This window comes from Chelonia mydas, chromosome 17 (assembly GCF_015237465.2).
Source record: "Chelonia mydas isolate rCheMyd1 chromosome 17, rCheMyd1.pri.v2, whole genome shotgun sequence".
In the NCBI taxonomy this organism is placed as follows: Eukaryota; Metazoa; Chordata; order Testudines; family Cheloniidae; genus Chelonia; species Chelonia mydas.
In genome coordinates, this window is record NC_051257.2 from 23,185,696 (window position 1) to 23,204,214 (window position 18,519).

General features: G+C 48.6%; 1 protein-coding gene across 1 annotated transcript in view; it reads right to left on the minus strand.

Moving 5' to 3' along the window:
• The window catches only part of RNF43 (ring finger protein 43), a 131,543-nt gene that overhangs the window by 45,235 nt on the left and 67,789 nt on the right, over positions 1–18,519 (minus strand). Inside the window, exon 2 of the mRNA XM_027830405.3 lies at positions 12,060–12,182. Within this exon, the coding sequence (XP_027686206.2) occupies positions 12,060–12,182 (123 nt within the window). The remainder of the gene's footprint in view (positions 1–12,059; positions 12,183–18,519) is intronic.

Genomic DNA, 18,519 nt, shown 5'->3' on the forward strand with positions numbered 1-18,519 from the left:
CACTCCCCTTAACATGGACCACCTCCATCTCGTAATTCTGGAGGGTCAGACTCCACCTCACATGTCCCTTTGCCCTTTCCACTGTACTTACGGACACAGAATTTTCTGCACTTGTTGCATGGCACAGCTGAAAAAATACTATCCTGCTAATGATCCCCTCATGCCCACTGGTAGGTCCAATCTCACTCTCTCCCCCATCTTCTTCCACCACCTTGTGCTGTCGTCAGCCACTGCTCATTCACCTTTCTCCCACCCAGACTGCTGAGTGTCTCTGGCTCCTGCATTACCCTGCACCAGGCTTCTCCATGCTGTATTTCAAAAGACAGAATGAGAGCTCCAGCCTCCTAGGAACTGAACCCTGGCTGAGTGCAACCTGGGCCTCTGGCTCTGAGCACTGGAGCAAACCAAGTGGGATCCCTGGCAAAAGGTGTTGTTGTTGGAGTCTCCCATCGTGGTTGACATATGAGAGTCAGTTTGTTTCAGTGTGTCTTCCTGTGCAAATGTAAAACAACAAGGGATCCAAGATGTGTCTGCACACTGGGCAGACATGGCCATGTGTTTTTGCCACAGCCTGCTTTCTTCATTCACGCTTCTCTTCGGCTCTTTCTGTTCTGCTGTTCTTGATGGCTTTAACCACAGCCCAAGAGGTCTGCCGCCATTCTGATCTGTCAGCAGCAGCAGCTTCCCATGTGTTCAGGTCAACTTAACCAGCTTTCAGGTGAGCTTTGAGAGTGTCCATATATCATTTTCGTTGGCCTCCCAGCATATGTGCTCTCGTTCATCACTGTCCATAAGATCTGGCTTTAGGGAGTTGTGTATCGTCCATACATATGAGGTGACCACCCCAGCAAAGCTGTGTCTATACGATTAGGGATTCAATGCTAGTCACACAGCACTGGTCAAGGACTTTGATGCATGGTATCCTGTCCAAGCATTTCATGTTACAGACGAGATGCAGACAGTGCCTGTGAAAACACTCTAGTTGCTCCTGCTTTAGAGTGTCCATGTTTCACAGCCATAGAGAAGAGTGCTTAACGCAACTGCACAATAGACACTAATCTTGATATGAAGTCAAATGCCTCTCACATGCCACAGGTGGAGACTATGTCGACCACAGGCAGACTTGGCTTTACAAATGCACTGCGTGATTTCATCATTGATCATAGCTGTGTCAGATAAAGTGCTGCCAAGATAGCAAAATTTTTCTACAGCATTAAGCAGTGTGTCATCCGTTGTGATTTTGGGAGCAGAATACATTTTTGCTAGAGCAGGCTGGTAAAGCACTTCAGTTTTCTTGAGACTGATAGAGTCCAAATTGCTTTGCCAATCTAGATTCCTGGTAACTACCCCAGCAATGAGTCACTAGTCAGGGGCTGAAGGACTCCCTCTGCTCCAGCCCTTACAAATGGGGCACACACACATGGGGGGATGCAACACAGACAACTTGGAGGGGGCAGGGCGAATTCAGACACGTGTGAAGGTGGGGGAAGGTACATACACACACGTACATTAGTTGGGTGGTCCAACCACTGAGCTCAAGGGGGTTCTATTGGCATGACAATGTGTCACCAAAGCGTAACAGAGACAGACCTCTCTAGTCTCTGCCTGCAGTAGGTAGGATCTGCCTAGACCAAGGCTTCACCCTGCACTTGAGATGTGGTTCCCTGCCTCCATTGCCAGTAGCAAGCATTGCTGACCAAACGGGAGGTTGCCCCATAATGTGATGTCATCTCTGCTGTCACTTTACCCCCTAGGGTTAGCCCAGACCATCTGGAGCATTTTCAGACAAGACTGTCCTTATCCGCGCTAAGGGCAAAATCATATCTCACAACGTGCTGGCTCCAACGTGACTGTCTATACACGGTTCTGACACTGCTTTGTGTCTCCCTCTTTCCATATCTAGTTTGTGGTCACGTGGTGAGAGTTGGCTTTAACTTTGCATATGTCACTCTCGTGAGGGCTCTATGTTTGCAATTGTCCTGTGCAGGGAGCTGTACCAGATCTGCTTGTGGGGGGTTGGGATAGGAGTTTCCCCAGGTATTGTAGGTTTATAGGTTTTGCTCTGATGTCTTGAACATTTCTGGGCTTTGGGTGGGTTGTTTGTCCCACTAGCCAGGAGGGTGGATTGTAAAACTGGAAGGCGGTGCTATAGGAGGGACAGGGCTCTCATTGGGATGTAAGTTTTGGCCCTCTGGTGCTTTGTGGGTTGGTGAGTACTTGCTGCACAGACTGCACAGCAGGGGTTAACGTGTGTGTGGGGGAAGGAGATAATGGGGTTGCAGATCTGGCAAAAATATCATTTAAAACTCCAGCCAGGTCTTATTACAAAAGGTAGATCGTGTCAAACCAACCTGATCTCCTTCTTTGAGAAGGTAACAGATTTTTTAGACAAAGGGAATGCAGAAGATCTAATTTACCTCAATTTCAGTAAGGCATTTGATACGGTTCCACATGGAGACTTATTAGCTAAATTGGAAAAGATGGGGATCAATATGAAAATTGAAAGGTGGATAAGGAACCGGTTAAAGGGGAGATTACAGCGAATCACACTGAAAGGTGAACTGTCAGACTGGAAGGCGGTTACTAGTGGAGTTCCTCAGGAATCGGTTTGGGGACCAATCTTATTTAATCTTTTTATTACTGAGCTTGGCACAAAAAGTGGGAATGTGCTAATAAGTTCGCGGATGACACAAAGCTGGGAGGTATTTCCAATACAGAGAAGGACTGGGATATCATATAGGAAGATCTGGATGACTTTGTAAACTGGAGTAATAGTAATAGGATGAAATTTAATAGTGAAAAGTGCAAGGTCATGCATTTAGGGATTAATAACAAGAATTTCTGTTATAAACTGGGAACGCATCACTTGGAAGTAACGGATGAGGAGAAGGACCTTGGAGTATTGGTTGATCACAGGATGACTATGAGCCGCCAATGTGATATGGCAGTGAAAAATGCTAATGCAGTCTTGGGATGCATCAGGCAAGGTATTTCCAGTAGAGATAAGGAGGTATTAATACTGTTATACAAGGCTCTGGTGAGACCTCATCTGGAATACTGTGTGCAGTTCTGGTCTCCCATGTTTAAGAAGGATGAATTCAAACTGGAACAGGTACAGAGAAGGGCTACTAGGATGATCCGAGGAATGGAAAACATGTCTTATGAAAGGAGACTCAAAGAGCTTGGCTTGTTTAGCCTAACCAAAAGAAGGCTGAGGGGAGATATGATTGCTCTCTATAAATATATCAGAGGGATAAATACTAGGGAGGGAGAGGAATTATTTAAGCTCAGTACCAATGTGGACGCAAGAACAAATGTATATATACTGGCCATCAGGAAGTTTAGACTTGAAATTAGATGAAGGTTTCTAACCATCAGAGGAGTGAAGTTCTGGAACAGCCTTCCAAGGGAAGCAGTGGGGGCAAACGACATATCTGGCTTCAAGACTAAGCTTGATAAATTTATGGAAGGGATGATATGATGGGATAGCCTAATTTTGGCATTTAATTGATCTTCGACTACTAGCGGTAGATATGCCCAACGGCCTGTGATGGGATGTTAGATGGGGTGGGATCTGAGTTACTACAGAGAATTCTTTCCTGGGTGTCTGGCTGGTGAGTCTTGCCCACGTGCTCAGGGTTTAGCCGATCGCCATTTTTGGGGTCGGGAAGGAATTTTCCTCCAGGGCAGATTGGCAGAGGCCCTGGGGAGGGGTTCGCCTTCCTCTGCAGCATGGGGCACGGGTCACTTGCTGGAGGATTCTTTGCACCTTGAAGTCTTTAAACCACGATTTGAGGACTTTAATAGCTCAGACATAAGTTAGGGGTTTATTATAGGAGTTGGTGTGTGAGATTCCATGGCCTGCGTTGTGCAGGTCAGACTAGATGATCATAATGGTCCCTTCTGACCTTAAAGTCTATGATTTTATGATTCTATGCTCTGAGATTATGCTAGACCTGCCACTTTTCCCAAAACACTTCAAGCACTGCTGCACAAGCCTCTCTGCTCACTGCACGCAGGCTGCACTTTCCCCCAGGATTGACAGAGACAGCTACGGGTCTCACCCCTGTGAGTGTGAAGGCCACCAGGGTCAGGAATTAGAGGCCACTATCCCAGGGACTTTGATACCCCTTGGAGCTGTTCCCTGCCAGCTTCAGAGCTGTCTTTGACAGAGAAGTAGTTAATGGCTGCCTCTTGTGGAAGGAAGGAAGGAAGGAAGGAAGGAAGGAAGGAAGGAAGGTGAACAAAGTGCAGAGCTGGGATGATCTTACTCACACAGGGTTCTTTGATCTGAGCGTTCTTGGGAGAGCATGTGCAAGCACGTATCTGCCAGAATTGCTACAGCAGGTTTCACAATTACAGTGTGTGCCTTTAGCTGAGGGGCCAGAGGTCAGAGCCAGAGCTTCCCAGCTGTAAGATCAAAGGCAGCACTCCTGCCCTGTGGCTGCCCTGAGGTAAGAGGCATTCCCCAACCCAAAAGAGGATGTTGCACAGAGTGTTCATGTTCAGCTCCCTCTTCGTCCTGCCCAGGCACACATATCTCTCCTTTCTCTCCTGCAGGTGCTGCAGGGGCTGGAGAGCAGGGCTAGCGGCAAGGTTGGGAACTAAGGTGGCACATCAGAGGCCAGGGGATTAGGATTGAAGGCTAAGGATCAGAGAAGGGATTGGGAGCTCTAGGGTTTGGTAGAACCAGATTGGGAAATTGGGCGGTGGAATAAGAAGCTCAGAGCAGGCTCTGGATCAGGGAGCGGAGTCATCAAAGGATTCTCAAAGTTTGCCAGTACCTGAGGAGAAACAGGACTTTCAGGTAGTGAATTTCACCCAGTGGAAACCAGTCAGGATGCACTGGATAGCAATCACTTTTACAAGGATTTTCTCCTGTTAAAGACAGAGAAGATGGAAAAAGCAAGCAACCGGAGTTGGGCAAATGATTCTTGACAAATAGCTTCTCTGGCAAAGGTGATTGTTGTGCATTTGTTTGTTATTCAAAATCATTTGACAAATCTTTGCTGCAAACACTTAGACAAATGGGCTTCTCACAAATCGTTGGCTGCAACTTATTGTTGGAGTGCTGGCAGTTTGTTATCCATGCCATGTGATTGGTCCCTTCAGCCACATTCCATTGTTGGTTTCCATAACTGAATGGCCTGATTTCTAGTCACTTTGGATGCAAATCCATACTGGCAGGAATAGTCTGAAATTCTGGCTTTCTGTAGCCATCCTTGGAACAAAAACTCACTCACCGTCACAGAAAAGAAACACACGAGAATGGCTGCAAACACCAGTGCAGCAAAGGGGCAGCTGAATAGTTGTGAATAATTCCTCACAATATCTGCCCAACTCTTCAATTAACTCTCCCTGTGCATCTTAATCACCTTGGCTATTGATTTTCAGGTTTGGATGCCTCATTACTGGAAGCAGTTCAGAGAAGAGCAGCAGAAATGAGCAGGCGGCTGAAGGAGTGACTCACAGGGCAAGACTGAAAGGGCTGATTGTGTATTGCTTGGCTGAGTGACAGCTCGGGTGGGGGTTATGATAACATTTTACAAAGGACTATTCTTATCATTTATATAGTGCTGCTATTATATCTGCAATGCTCCACCACAGGAAACAAAAGCAAGAGCCCCTTCCTCGGACAGCGTGAGCTGATACAATACAAAATACACCAGCACAGAATGGTGTGCATCTTGCACCAACTCGATGCTTCCTGCTTCCCAGAACAAGGAGTCCCGTGGGGCAAGAGGATGTGTGTTGAATACAGAGCAGGAGGCTGCTCCACCTGCGGCATGTAAGGAGTCTGGATCTGGGATGAAGGGGAAATGAAGCTTGGGAGGACTGCAGAGCAGGGAGATGTTTGGACAGTGGAGTTGGGCAGAGCCTGCTGGCTGATGGCTGAGTAGCTTGGCCCTGATGTGGAAGCCAGCGAAGGGCCTGAGGGAGGTGGGGAGGCATGGTCTGAGCAGCGCACAGAGACGTGACCTCTTCCAGCAAAGTGAAAGGGATGGGGAACTAAAACCTGATTTACTGAACACTGCTGTGGACACATCTGCCCATACAACAGGGCTGAGCTACACTTGTTGTTGGGCTTCTTTGATTCAGGGCCCCACTTTGTGGGACCCCTTGTCACTGACAAGTGCCAGGAGTGAGGTTTCATAGACCAGCACAGGGAGAGTGGGATGACATTTGTGACAGTCATGTTAGCTAGTCAAGCAGGATCTCAGGCAAAGTCCAACCCTAGTCAGATTCAGTCCTGAAAGCAAAATGTAGCCCCCAAATGGGGCAGTGCCTCATGAGAAGAGACATCCCCCGTGGCCCCCATGGGCTCCGACAGAGCCCAGCACTGCTGACTTCCCCTAGCAGAAGGAGGGAAGGGGAGGGGGATATGACACCCACAGTCAACCTGGCAGCCCCCCTCCCTCAACCAGTGGGAGGAGGGGAGACCACAGCAATCCACAGCAGCCAATGAGAGGGCAGAAGCCAGCCAGGAGCAGATCCCGGGTGCCAGGAAAATCAAGGGAGGCGAGAATGGCTTGGCATTCCCTCCCAGCAGAGAGCCCTGACAGTAGCTCCAGACCCCGCACCTGGCCTGTCTGTAACGGCGGCCTGCAGACTGGCCTCAGGCAGGGACAATCTGCTCCTCCTGCCACAGCCTGCCCGGCACAGGACACAGCCCAGCTCTCCAGCCACCACCTGCAGCCCACACCGGCTCAGGATTTGGATCCAGAGACCAGACCTGCTTACAACTGAGCCCGCAGGTTCCAAGCTTTACAAACTGTCAGCACCATTCTGGGAGGGAGTGGGCGGCTAGTCCCTCTCCAGAGATCCCCAGGAAGGGCCTTCTGCCCTGTGCCGGTCTCCTGACCCCTCAGCCAGAAAAGGAACCTGCATGAGTCCCCTGTAGTACAGTTAGATCGGCCGTTAGGGCTTAATCTTGCACCAGGAAAGTACATGGCATCTGCAACAGGACAAGACCTGCACTGCCAGGTCCCTAGATGATAACATGTGTTTCTAACAGCATCTCCTCACGGGCCTGCAGCATGTCCCCATGTGCACGCCCTAGGTACCTGGGACTTGAAGGTCAGATGGAACTGAGGGGGAGACACTGGTGGGTAGGAACACTGGGGAGGGTGTGGTCACATGACCTAGTGCGCTTGCCAGCATCGCTTTCAATAATTAACAAGCATTATTGAGATCTTTAATCATTTAAATCTTTTAATATTGTATTGATTGTATATTTCTCTGTAATCAAACCCTTATATATACTGTAGTTCCTAGTTATTCCAGGTCCAGCTGTGAGTGCTGACCACTTCAGTCTGGCTCTAATCCCATTTAAAATGCAGCCCCATGCAACTTCACCAAGGTCCCACAGAAAGGCTATGCCAGAGCCAGCAACAGAACGCTGATCTGTTGCTAGGGCTGTCAAGCGATTAAAAAAATTAATCGCGATTAATCTCACTGTTAAACAATAATAGAATACCATTTATTTAAATATTTTTGGATGTTTTCCACATTTTCAAATATATTGATTTCAATTACAACACAGAATACAAAATGTACAGTGCTCACTTTATTTTTTATTACAACTATTTGCACTGTAAAAAACAAAAGAAATAGTATTTTTCAATTCAATACAAGTACTGTAGCGCAATCTCTTTATCATGAAAGTTGAACTTACAAATGTAGAATTATGTAAAAAAAAAACTGCATTCAAAAATAAAACAATGTAAAATTTTAGAGCCTGCAAGTCCACTCAGTCCTACTTCTTGTTCAGCCAATCAAGTTTGTTTACATTTGCAGGAGAGAATGCTGCCCACTTCTTGTTTACAGTGTCACCCGAAAGTGAGAACGGGCATTCTCATGGCACTGTTGTAGATGGCATCGCAAGATATTTACGTGCCAGATTTGCTAAAGATTCATATGTCCCTTCATATTTCAACCACCATTCCAGGGGACATGGGTCCATGCTGATGACGGGTTCTGCTCGATAACAATCCAAAGCAGTGCAGACTGACGCATGTTCATTTTCATTATCTGAGTCAGATGCCACCAGCAGAAGGTTGATTTTCTTTTCTGGTGGTTCGGATTCTGTAGTTTCCGCATCACAGTGTTGCTCTTTTAATACTTCTGAAATCATGCTCCACACCTTGTCTCTCTCAGATTTTGGAAGGCACTTCAGATGCTTAAACATTGGGTCAAGTGCTGTCTTATCTCACATTGGTACCTTCTTTGCATTTTGTCAAATCTGCAGTGAAAGTGTTCTTAAAATGAACAACATGTGCTGGGTCATCGTCTGAGACTGCTATAACATGAAATATATGGCAGAATGCAGGTAAAACAGAGCAGGGGACATACAATTCTCCCCCAAGGAGTCCAGTCACTAATTTAATTAACGCATTAGGTTAACTGAGACCCTTCCAACCCTGATATTCTATGATTATTTTTTTAACAACTGTCACCAGCATGGAAGCATGTCCTTTGCAATGGTGACTGAAGCATGAAGGGGCATACGAATGTTTAGCATATCTGGCATGTAAATACCTTGCAGTGCTGGCTACAAAAGTCCCATGCAAATGCCTGTTCTCACTTTCTGGTGACACTGTAAATAAGAAGAGGGCAGCAGCATCTACTGTAAATGTAAACAAACTTGTTTGTCTGCGCGATTGGCTGAACAAGAAGCAGGACTGAGTGGACTTGTAGGCTCTGAAGTTTAAAATTGTTTTGTTTTTGAGTGCAGTTAGGTAACAAAAAAAATCTGCATTTATAGGTTGCATTTTCATGATAAAGAGATTGCACTACTATTTCTTTTATCATTTTTACAGTGCAAATATGTATAATAAAAATAATATACACTTTGATTTCAGTTACACTACAGAATACAACATATATGAAAATGTAGACAAACATCCAGTCTGGAGCCCCCCACCCCAAGGGAGGCTGAAGCCTGGAGCTCCGTGCCTCAAGGGGGCTGCAGTCCAGAGCCCCATGCCCTGAGAGGGCCTGAAGCCTGGAGTCCCATCCCCTGAGCAGAGCTGAAGCCCAGAGCCCTGGGGGTCACACTTTTTCTAGGGGGGGAGATAATGATTTTTTTTATGTCCAAAGTGGGTTGGCAGCACAAAAAGGTTGAGAAATCCAGATTTAAAGACAATCACAAGCTAATGCAGAGGAAAGAAGAGCCTAGTGCTCTAGAGCAGCGGTTCTCAAACTTTTGCAACCCGAGGACCCCAATTTTGATTTAAAAAATTTTAGGGACCCCCAAAGCCCCCCGCTCAGCCCCTGCCCCGCCCCTTCTCTGAAGCCCCACCCCTGCTCACTTTATGCCCCCTCCCTCCATCGCTCACTCTCCCCCACCCTCACTCACTTTCACCAGGCTGGGGCAGGGGGTTGGGATGCAGGAAGGGGTGCAGGCTCTGGGAGGGAGTTTGGTTGCGGGAGGGGGTGCAGGGTGAGGGCTATGGGAGGGAGTTTGGGTGCGGGGTGCAGGCTCTGGGCTGAGGCAGAGGGTTGGGGTGCAGGAGGGGGTGAAGGGTGCGGGCTCCAGCTTACCTTGGGCGGCTCCCGAAAGCGACTGGCACATCCCTCTGGCAGCGGCTCCTAGGTGGGGGGACCGGGGGTCTCCGCAGGCACTGCCCCTGCAGCTCCCATTGGCTGCAGTTCCTGGCCAATGGGAGCTGCAGAGTCAGTGCTCAGGCCAGGGGCAGCACGCGGAGAACTCCTGCTTCCGCCCCAGGGGCCACAGGGAGGGACGTGCTGGCCGCTTCCAGGAGCGGCGCAGGGCCAGGGCAGGCAGAGAGCCTGCCTTAGCCCCGCTGCGCCACAAGAGTTTTAGCGTACAGAAGGCGCTGGGAGGGAGCGGGAGGAGTTGAGGGAGGGAAGGGGAGGAGTTGATCAGCAGGGCCTGCAGACCACAGTTTGAGAAACTCTGCTCTAGAGCCTTTCAGGCACACTGCTCATGAGCAGAAGAGGGATCCAGGATGATGGACATTTGCCCTGGGTAAACTGGGGGCAGAAAAATTCTCTGTTTACTTTCTCCTCTGTTGCAAAGATCCACAACATTAGCTGCACTAATTAGATACAGGGCTTGGCTGCCACAACTTGCATCACTTACCAGTGTGGAGCTTCCTTATATCCCAGATAGCTTTGGTCATAATGTGCCCATCCCAGGGTGCACTGGTTGGTGGGTTATTCTGCATCGTCTGAGGTGACGTTCTGATCAGTCGTCACAGACAAAGTCTTCACTTTCTTCACAAAAGTCTTTGTGCAGAGATTGCAGAGTAATGGAGGAGAGCTAGCCTCCAGGGTAATGGGGAACTCCTTGGTGGTGAATGGCATGACCCACAGGGGAACTTCTGAGCCCTGCCTGGACAGACTGAGCAAGCAGCAAACATTGGGCCTGACCCCTCCAAGCGCTGAGATGCCTTCTCCTTCCCACTGAAGCCAAGAGGTGTTCTCTGCATTTCTACGAGATATTCAGTGTGTAGTGGCAAAGGACCCACTGAAAGAGGCCAAGCGGGAAAGAAAAGGGGCAGCACCCAACTCCTGAGCTGAGCAGGTGAGGAGCAGAAAGGTGTAACTCCCCTTCTTACAGCTAAGAACAACATAACAGACACTAATCATTGAGGACAGAGTAAAACTACAGAAAACAGGCTATAAACATCAGAGGCCTAGTGTTGCTACCCTGACTCATGCTGATAGTACCTTACTCCAGTGAAATCAGAGGGATGCTTTGGTGACTGCGGTACAGCCTCATGTGAGTAGGGGTGGCAGGACGGGGCCCATAATGGCTAAGAAATAAGTTGCTAAGCAGAGCCCCTTCCAGAAGGGAAACAGTCCATTTGAAGGTTGCAAAAGGCATTGTCAAAATAGGTTTCAGAGTAGCAGCCATGTTAGTCTGTATCCGCAAAAAGAAAAGGAAGACTTGTGGCACCTTAGAGACTAACCAATTTATTTTAGCTCATGAAAGCTTATGCTCAAAGAAATTCGTTAGTCTCTAAGGTGCCACAAGTCCTCCTTTTCTTTTTGTCAAAATAGGGTGTCTCTACATTGCAAGCTCTCTGTGCAGGCCCTTCATTTCACTCACCGTGGAAAGCACACCTGCAATGCTGCGCACAAATGTGAAATAAGAATAAATTCCTTATAAAAAACTAACTTAGGAGGCTGTCAAATTTCCAGACAGAACCACTGAAAATTCAAGAAAATGCTGCCATAAATCTCCCTGTTCTGCCTTAACACTGCCCTCTTGTGTGTATGCTGGATTCACAGAGTTTAAAGCCCGAGGGGACCACTAGTTCATGTGGTCTGACCTCCTGTATAGTACAGGCCATCACACTTTACCCCGTTACCCTGTATAAGGCCCAATAGCTTCTGTTTGGCTGAAGCATCTTCCAGAAAGGTGTCCAGTTTGGATTAGAAGATATCAAGAAACAGAATCCACCACTTCCTTTCCAGATTGGTTCCAACAGTTAATCACCTTCGTTGTTAGGTATTTGTGCCTTATTTCCTATTTGGATTTGTCTGGCTTTAACTTCCAGCCCGAGTCTTGCTCTGCCTTTCTCTGCTAAAGAATTCCAATACCAGCTTTCATTACAGGGTCACAGATTATATTTTCCATGGGATCTTGCCTCATTCAGTGCACAGGATAAATGGTGCAAAATAAAATCCTTGTGCTGTGAAGTGTGGACCTAATGGCTGTGTCTGATGTCGGGCACATATAACTGACTGGAGTGGGCAGGAGAGCACACAGCATGTGTGGAAGGGCAGCAGCGGATGGGGCATGGGTAAGCTGTGGATAGGAGCAGAGTTTTCTTGTGGTGCTGGCTAAGGGTCTGACCTGTCCCAAAGAACCAAAGCACAGATTATGAAAACATTACACTGTTTACAAGGCTGTTCAGTCGCAAGTGCTATGAAGTTTGGATACCAGGGCCAGCTGCAATGGGAACAGAAACCGGCTCAGTCCTCCTGCCGAGGGAACAGAGACCCATCCTGCATCCTCCTATATTTCTGCCTGTCCCTTTAGTTGTAAGGGCCCAGGCCATTTCCGTTCAGAGCGTTCATGTACATACCTTGTTGTCCAATGACAGACAGGGGTGGAGATCTCGATCCGGTCGCTCAAGTTTGACAATAGTGACGAATCCAGAGCTGGTGTGCTCATCCTCACTGGTGTTACACAGAGACAGCGGGTGGAACTGTGGGCACAAAGGAGGAGGGAACTCAGATCTCATTGAGCATAATGGGCATGTCAGTTTTTATTTTAAACACTGTGTCCATCCTGCTAGTGTCTAGGTATTGTGCGGGATCCCTAAGCCGACATGCAAGGAGCTCAGCAGGGTCAGGCTATTGGTCCAGTGACCAGATGGGATTTACACCATTGGTCAGCAGGGTCAGGCAGGTCTACCCCGAGAATGCCATATGCCTACCCACAAACACCACACCAGGCCATGTCCGCTAATCTCAGCCATTGAGACAGCATATGGGGAGAGAGGCTCCATCAGCCAGGAGCCTAGCCCAGGGACAGTGCAGGTGCCTTCGCCAATCAGGTCTCACTTAGAAACTCCTTCACAAAGCAGCAAACTCTAGTGCATTGCCCAGTGCAGCGAGAGCTGCGCTAATGAAGCCTGAGGTAGGGCAGGAGCCTGCTGCTCTTTAAGCTTTGCACTCACTAACCAGCCTTTGCTGTTTGGCTGGAGTTGGACACAACACTTCTTAAGTGGGGAGAGTGCCCAAGAGCGGCAGTGCGGGAGGGGGATGAGTAGAAAAGCACAGGTTACCAGGACCTGGTGAGTCAGACCTGGGTAAGGCAGCTCAAGGGGTCCCACAGCAGTAACTGGAATGCCCGGCTTAATCCCCTACAAGCAGCAGATGCTGTGATCGGAACCGTTCATCCAAAGGTCCTAATATGCTTTGCCACTATCAGTTCTTCCAACCACCCATTCCCCATGAATCAGGTCACTATCATCACTCCCATGTTACAGATGGGGACACTGAGGCATACTGGGGGTGGAGCTAGAGGCAAAAGTGGGTGGCACCATAGACAGTACATGCTCTACTCTGGCCAGAGAGGTTGCCATAACTTGCAACATGCCTGATGGCTGTTGATTTCTGAGCCTTTAGGTTACACTAAGATAATTTTCAAGCTTTTCTTGGCAACTAGGAGAGCTGCTAGAAATGTACTTTTTAATGAAAGCTGAGATTCCCACATAATTAACCAACTCTAGATGTTGGGGCTTTAAGAAGAATATCAAATACTGTGAGACTCACAAAAAAAAATCAACAGAGTTGGCAACATTGGGGACATAATAAAGAGATGTAATAATTTATGGTGTAGAGACAATAGACTGGGAGCAGAAGAGAACATGAGAACAAGGGGGACATTTGATAACATTGAAAGGCAGCAAATTTAAAACTGAGAAAAGGAAATACTTTTTCACCCAATACATAATTAAACTGTGGAACTCACTGCCACAGGAAGTTATTGAAGCCACGAATTTAGCAAGATTCAAAGGACTAGACGTCTATCTGTATTACAAGAGCATCCAGAGTCACAGTAGTTAATGCTAAAAGAAGAGCTTTGGAAGAGAGAGAACCCCAGGAGATACACCCTTCTGGTTCAAGGCTGACCCCAATCTCTGACTTTGAGGGATCAGGATGACACATTCAGAGGTACAGAGTATTCTGCAGCAGCTACTGCGGGGTTTCTGCAGCTTCCTCTGAAGCACAGTACTGGCCATTGTCAGACAAAGGCACTAGATTGGATGGACCTCAGTTGTGAGCCAGGCTTGGAATTCCTATGTTCCTTCAAAATGGGAGTGAGACCTTGCCAGAGGAGAGTGCAATGGGAAAAATTCCTAGAGTAAGGAAACAAGGAATGAAAAATAAAAAAGAAACAACTGTGAACATCTGTTGCAGCCCACAAAACTGGTGGAGAAAGAAAAAAGCAGACCTGCACCAGCTCGTCCAGTGTAGCAATCCCTGCTGTGCTCATGGATCACAATAGAATGAAACCAGCATCCCTGCCACCCCAAACTCTGGAAGGACATGATTAAAGCCAACCATATAATGGAAAGGAAATAAATTACAGTCACCCAGGCCCCTAACTTACACCTCTCCCAATGGAGATCTCTCAATTCCCTCCCTCCCTACACCTCCCAGAGACCTCCTGTCCCAACCAGGGCTATTTCACTCCCCCAGGGCTTTGCCTTCCTCTTCCTCCCATGTTAAGGATACAAAAAAAAAAATTAAATAGTTACATTTTTGATTGAGGATTCAATTATTTGCTCCTAGAAAACTTGCCAATGAATTCGATTGGTTCCACGTGCTGCCACCTGATTCCTCATCCCTGCCTCTCCACGTCACCCTCCTCCTTGCAGCTCCATGAGGCTCTTTGGCCTCCCATTCAAAGCCCTGCAGAACACCGCCCCTCTCAACTTACTGGCTTTGCTCTCTTTTCACCTGCTCCCCACCCCCCGCCCCCCACTGCCTCCCTCTGCCAGCTTGGAATGCCCATTTGTCACATTTCCTTACCCCATGCCCCCGAGCTCGCTGGAGCAGGGACTGTGCCTGTACTGCACCCAGTGTGATGCCCCCACCTGGCAGGGCCTCTGACAGCTTCCCTCAGCTAATAAAATAAAATAATAGTAAGCATCAATCATCATCATCTGGGCTGCCCAAAGAATTACCTAAAGCCGCACATGATAGTCTAGGTCACACAGCAACTCCCCCTGGGTGTGATGCTACAGCACTTAGGCAAAGGGCTGGTTAGAGGGATGGAATGGGGGTGCCCTCCTGGAGGCTCAGGAGGAGGGGAGTTTCATGGGGCTCAGTATTGGGACAGGCCCATTGTACAATTTTTATTAATGATTTAAACAAGCTACCTTCATTTCCAGGCAACTTTGAGACAGGTGGGGGATAGGGTGCCAAGGGCACTGTGGGGATGGGCTATGAAAGGTAAAATACCTACAGCAGAGGTTTTCAGATTGTGGGGCACACCCCCTTACGGAGGCATGGAGGAACATTTGGGGGGGCGAGCGGCAATGCCAAGTGGCTCATGCCAGGCTCACACGGTGGAGCCAAGGCCAGCTCCCATGGGGGGCAGGGAGGGAGTGTCACCTCCACCCCCTGACTCACCTCAGCATTCAGGACAAGGCCTTCCAGATCCTAAACCTACTGGGCCACCAGCACTGATTTGGGAAGCGCAGAGGCCTGCTTGTTTGTGTCCCAACCTGCCTTGGCCTGGATGGGTCCATCCCCAGCAGAGGAACAGTACAGGCTTAGTAAGAGCCAGGCCAAACTTTCTCTTGCCCTTGACAGAGGCTCCTGCGGTGGTAGGTGGCTGTGGAGGGGGGGCTCCCTGAGGCAGGAGCGTTGCCAGGGGAGGCCTACAGTCCCTTTGCACTGGGCTACTGGGCAGTGAGGGTTTCCCCACTTGGTGTTTAGCTCTGTAAGAGCCACATGGCACTAACCACCCCCAGCCCCAGACTAGACAGGGCTGGGCCTTTCTCTCTTTCCCCAGAACGCCAGCCCAGCAGCACTGGGCCTCGCTCTTTGTTTCTTTTGGGAGGTAGGGAGCACAAGCCCTTCAGGCCTCAGTGATACCCTTGTTCAGGCCAGGAGGGGCCCAGCTCCACTGCTGCACTGGGCCTGGTGATGCTGGCAAGGGCCAGGAAATCAGTTACGACCCTAGGAAATGCAGAGGATCCTCCCTGGGGCTGGTAGGGCCCTGGGAACAGAATGCTGAGGGGAGAGGCCTGGAGTTCCTCTCTTCCCTGAGGGCAAGCAGCCAAGCCCTTGACTGACTCAGCCCCTCAGGGACAGCAGCAACCTGGCTTCCAGGGCAAGGGGAGGTAGGGGGCTGCTGGAGCCCAGCACTCTGCTGTGTGGGTCAGTGACTGTCACTGCAGCGCTTGTATGGCTCATTGTTATGGGAGTCCCCTGGGGCCTTACACCATGTGCCTTTGGCTGGAGCAGGAGGGGATTGCGCTTTCACCCCCGGAGCCCTTCCAATAGTGTTTCCTTTCCCCACCAGGCCTGTCCAAAGCTTGCTGTGGCCTGATCATAGAATCATAGACTATCAGGGTTGGAAGGGACCTCAGGAGGTCATCTAGTACAACCCTTGCTCAAAGCAGGACCAATCCCCAATTTTTGCCCCAGATCCCTAAATGGCCCTCTCAAGGATTGAACTCTCAACCCTGGGTTTAGCAGGCCAATGCTCAAACCACTGAGCTATCCCTCCGCCCCTGATCTGTTCTTCCAGCCCCTAGCTCCTGGGTGCTGTAGCATGCAGGTGTTTCCATAACCTGTCTGGGCCAAGAGCCACATAGCAGCTTTGTTACCAAACCAGTGCAGCAAAAAACACAAGGCAGTTCCACCACAGGGTGGAGCTATTAGCAGGAACCCAGCTATCCTGGACATGCTCATATCTGATCACTGAAACCATTGCACTTATCTGGCCCGTTCTCTGGAACCTAATGGAACACGAGGGGCCCTGTAAACTGAGCTGCCATGTCCGTCCCTTGGCCTGGGGGCCGATGAAGCTTGTGTGTGAGCTAGAGAGAACTCCAGGGCAGGTTCACTTTCTGCATGAGTGCTTCTTTGTTATGTGTGTCTTATGTAATTATGTATGAGACCATGTGGTGAGAACGAGATTTAAGCAAGATCAGAAAGAGTGCGGCAGCATATGGCTCTGGGTGAAATGAGCCTAATCCACTCCTGTATTATCGCTCTCTGCTGGTAGCTGCCACACTTGGAACGTAACAAGATAAAGTTCCCTGATGAAGCTGAAGGCTCCCTTATTGTCCGTCTAAACCTTTTAGACTACGGGCAACATTCTGCTCTCTGTCACCCAAGTGTGAATATAGTGCCACCCACTTAAATACGTTTCCTCACCAGGGTCACCAAAATCAGAGCTTGTCCCTTTGATCAAACTGTTATATTAATAAATAAAGTGTAATGAATGAATTTCTATGTCCTAATGTATGAGAGACTGTCCTTGAGAGTCAGTGTACTTTAGGTGGAGGAGTCGGGGAAGCTGAGAAAATTAAAACAAGTAGTTATTGTTCTTAGTCCAGTCTCCATGGTAACAATGATAAAATCTTTCCCCCTTTATTTTGGAATGCCAGCCCCCAGTCTTGGAAGAGGCATGTGATGGCAAGTTGTTTTGCACCTTGCTTTGCTGTGCCCATGAAGCCTGTTGCAATGAATATTGTGATAGAAAACTTGTACTAATTTGTATGAATAAGAGTATTGCCAACCTCAAGAATTCAAAAATCATGAGTTAGGTCCTCCCAAAATCATGAGATTGGTTTAAAAATCAAGAGGATAAGTGTGGGATAATTTAAGTGTAGAGTAACTATATTACTTAATTCTCCATTATCCTTAGCACCCTGGAAATACATCATGTGGGTGCACAAACCATCACTGCTGTCCCTGGCACATGGGGATCCTGCCCCGTAGTGATAGGTGCATTTTCTGATTTCATGTAACGTTCCTGCTATCCAACAGTGCCTTAAGTCCACTCCTGGTTAATCAGTTCACCTTTCATCTCGCACACATTGTGCAGCACACAGCAGAGCACAATAATGCAGCTGGTTTTGACAACACTGGCATCCAAATGGTTCTGAAGGCAGCAGCATCTTGACTTCAACCTTCCAAATGTGCATTCCACCACCACCACACAGCTACTGAGCATGTAACTGAACCTTCTTTGTCAGGCCTCTCAAGTCAGTGAATGGTTTTACAAACATGCGTAATGATCCTCTTTCAAGGGGTAGTTGATAGGGAAGCGTCACCTAGTGGTCAGGGCTTAGACCCATGACTTGCTGGGGGTTGTTGGTAGGGGAGTGTGAGCCCTCCCGCTCCACCAGGCTCTGACCCAGGGCCCTTTGAGGGCTGTCAGCGATCTGACAACTAGGGTTGCTTAAGACCGCCCTCCCTAGACACCTTCCTATCACTCCCCCCTTCCTGCAATTGTCCCAACATCGCCGTCTGGGTCTAGGCAGTACAAAGGGTGTCTGCTCACCACAAAGCACCTTCTGGCTGCTGCCTATACTGGGGTAGTGCTCTCTCTCTCTCTCTCTCTCTCTGCCGTGGCATGGCCCCCCTTCTGGGCCAGCTCAGTCACAGAATCATAGAATATTAGGGTTGGAAGAGACCTCAGGAGGTCATCTAGTCCAATCCACTGCTCAAAGCAGGACCAACCCAACTAAATCATCCCAGCCAAGACTTTGTCAAGATGGACCTTAAAAACCTCTAAGGATGGAGATTCCACCACCTCCCTAGGTAACTCATTCCAGTGCTTCACTACCCTCTTAGTGAAAAAGTTTTTCCTAATGTCCAATCTAAACCTCCCCCACTGCAACTTGAGACCATTACTCCTTGTTCTATCGTCTGGTACCACTGAGAACAGTCTAGATCCATCCTCTTTGGAACCCCCTTTCAGATAGTTGAAAGCAGCTATCAAATCCCCCCTCATTCTTCTCTTCTACAGACTAAATAATCCCAGTTCCCTCAGCCTCTCCTCATAAATCA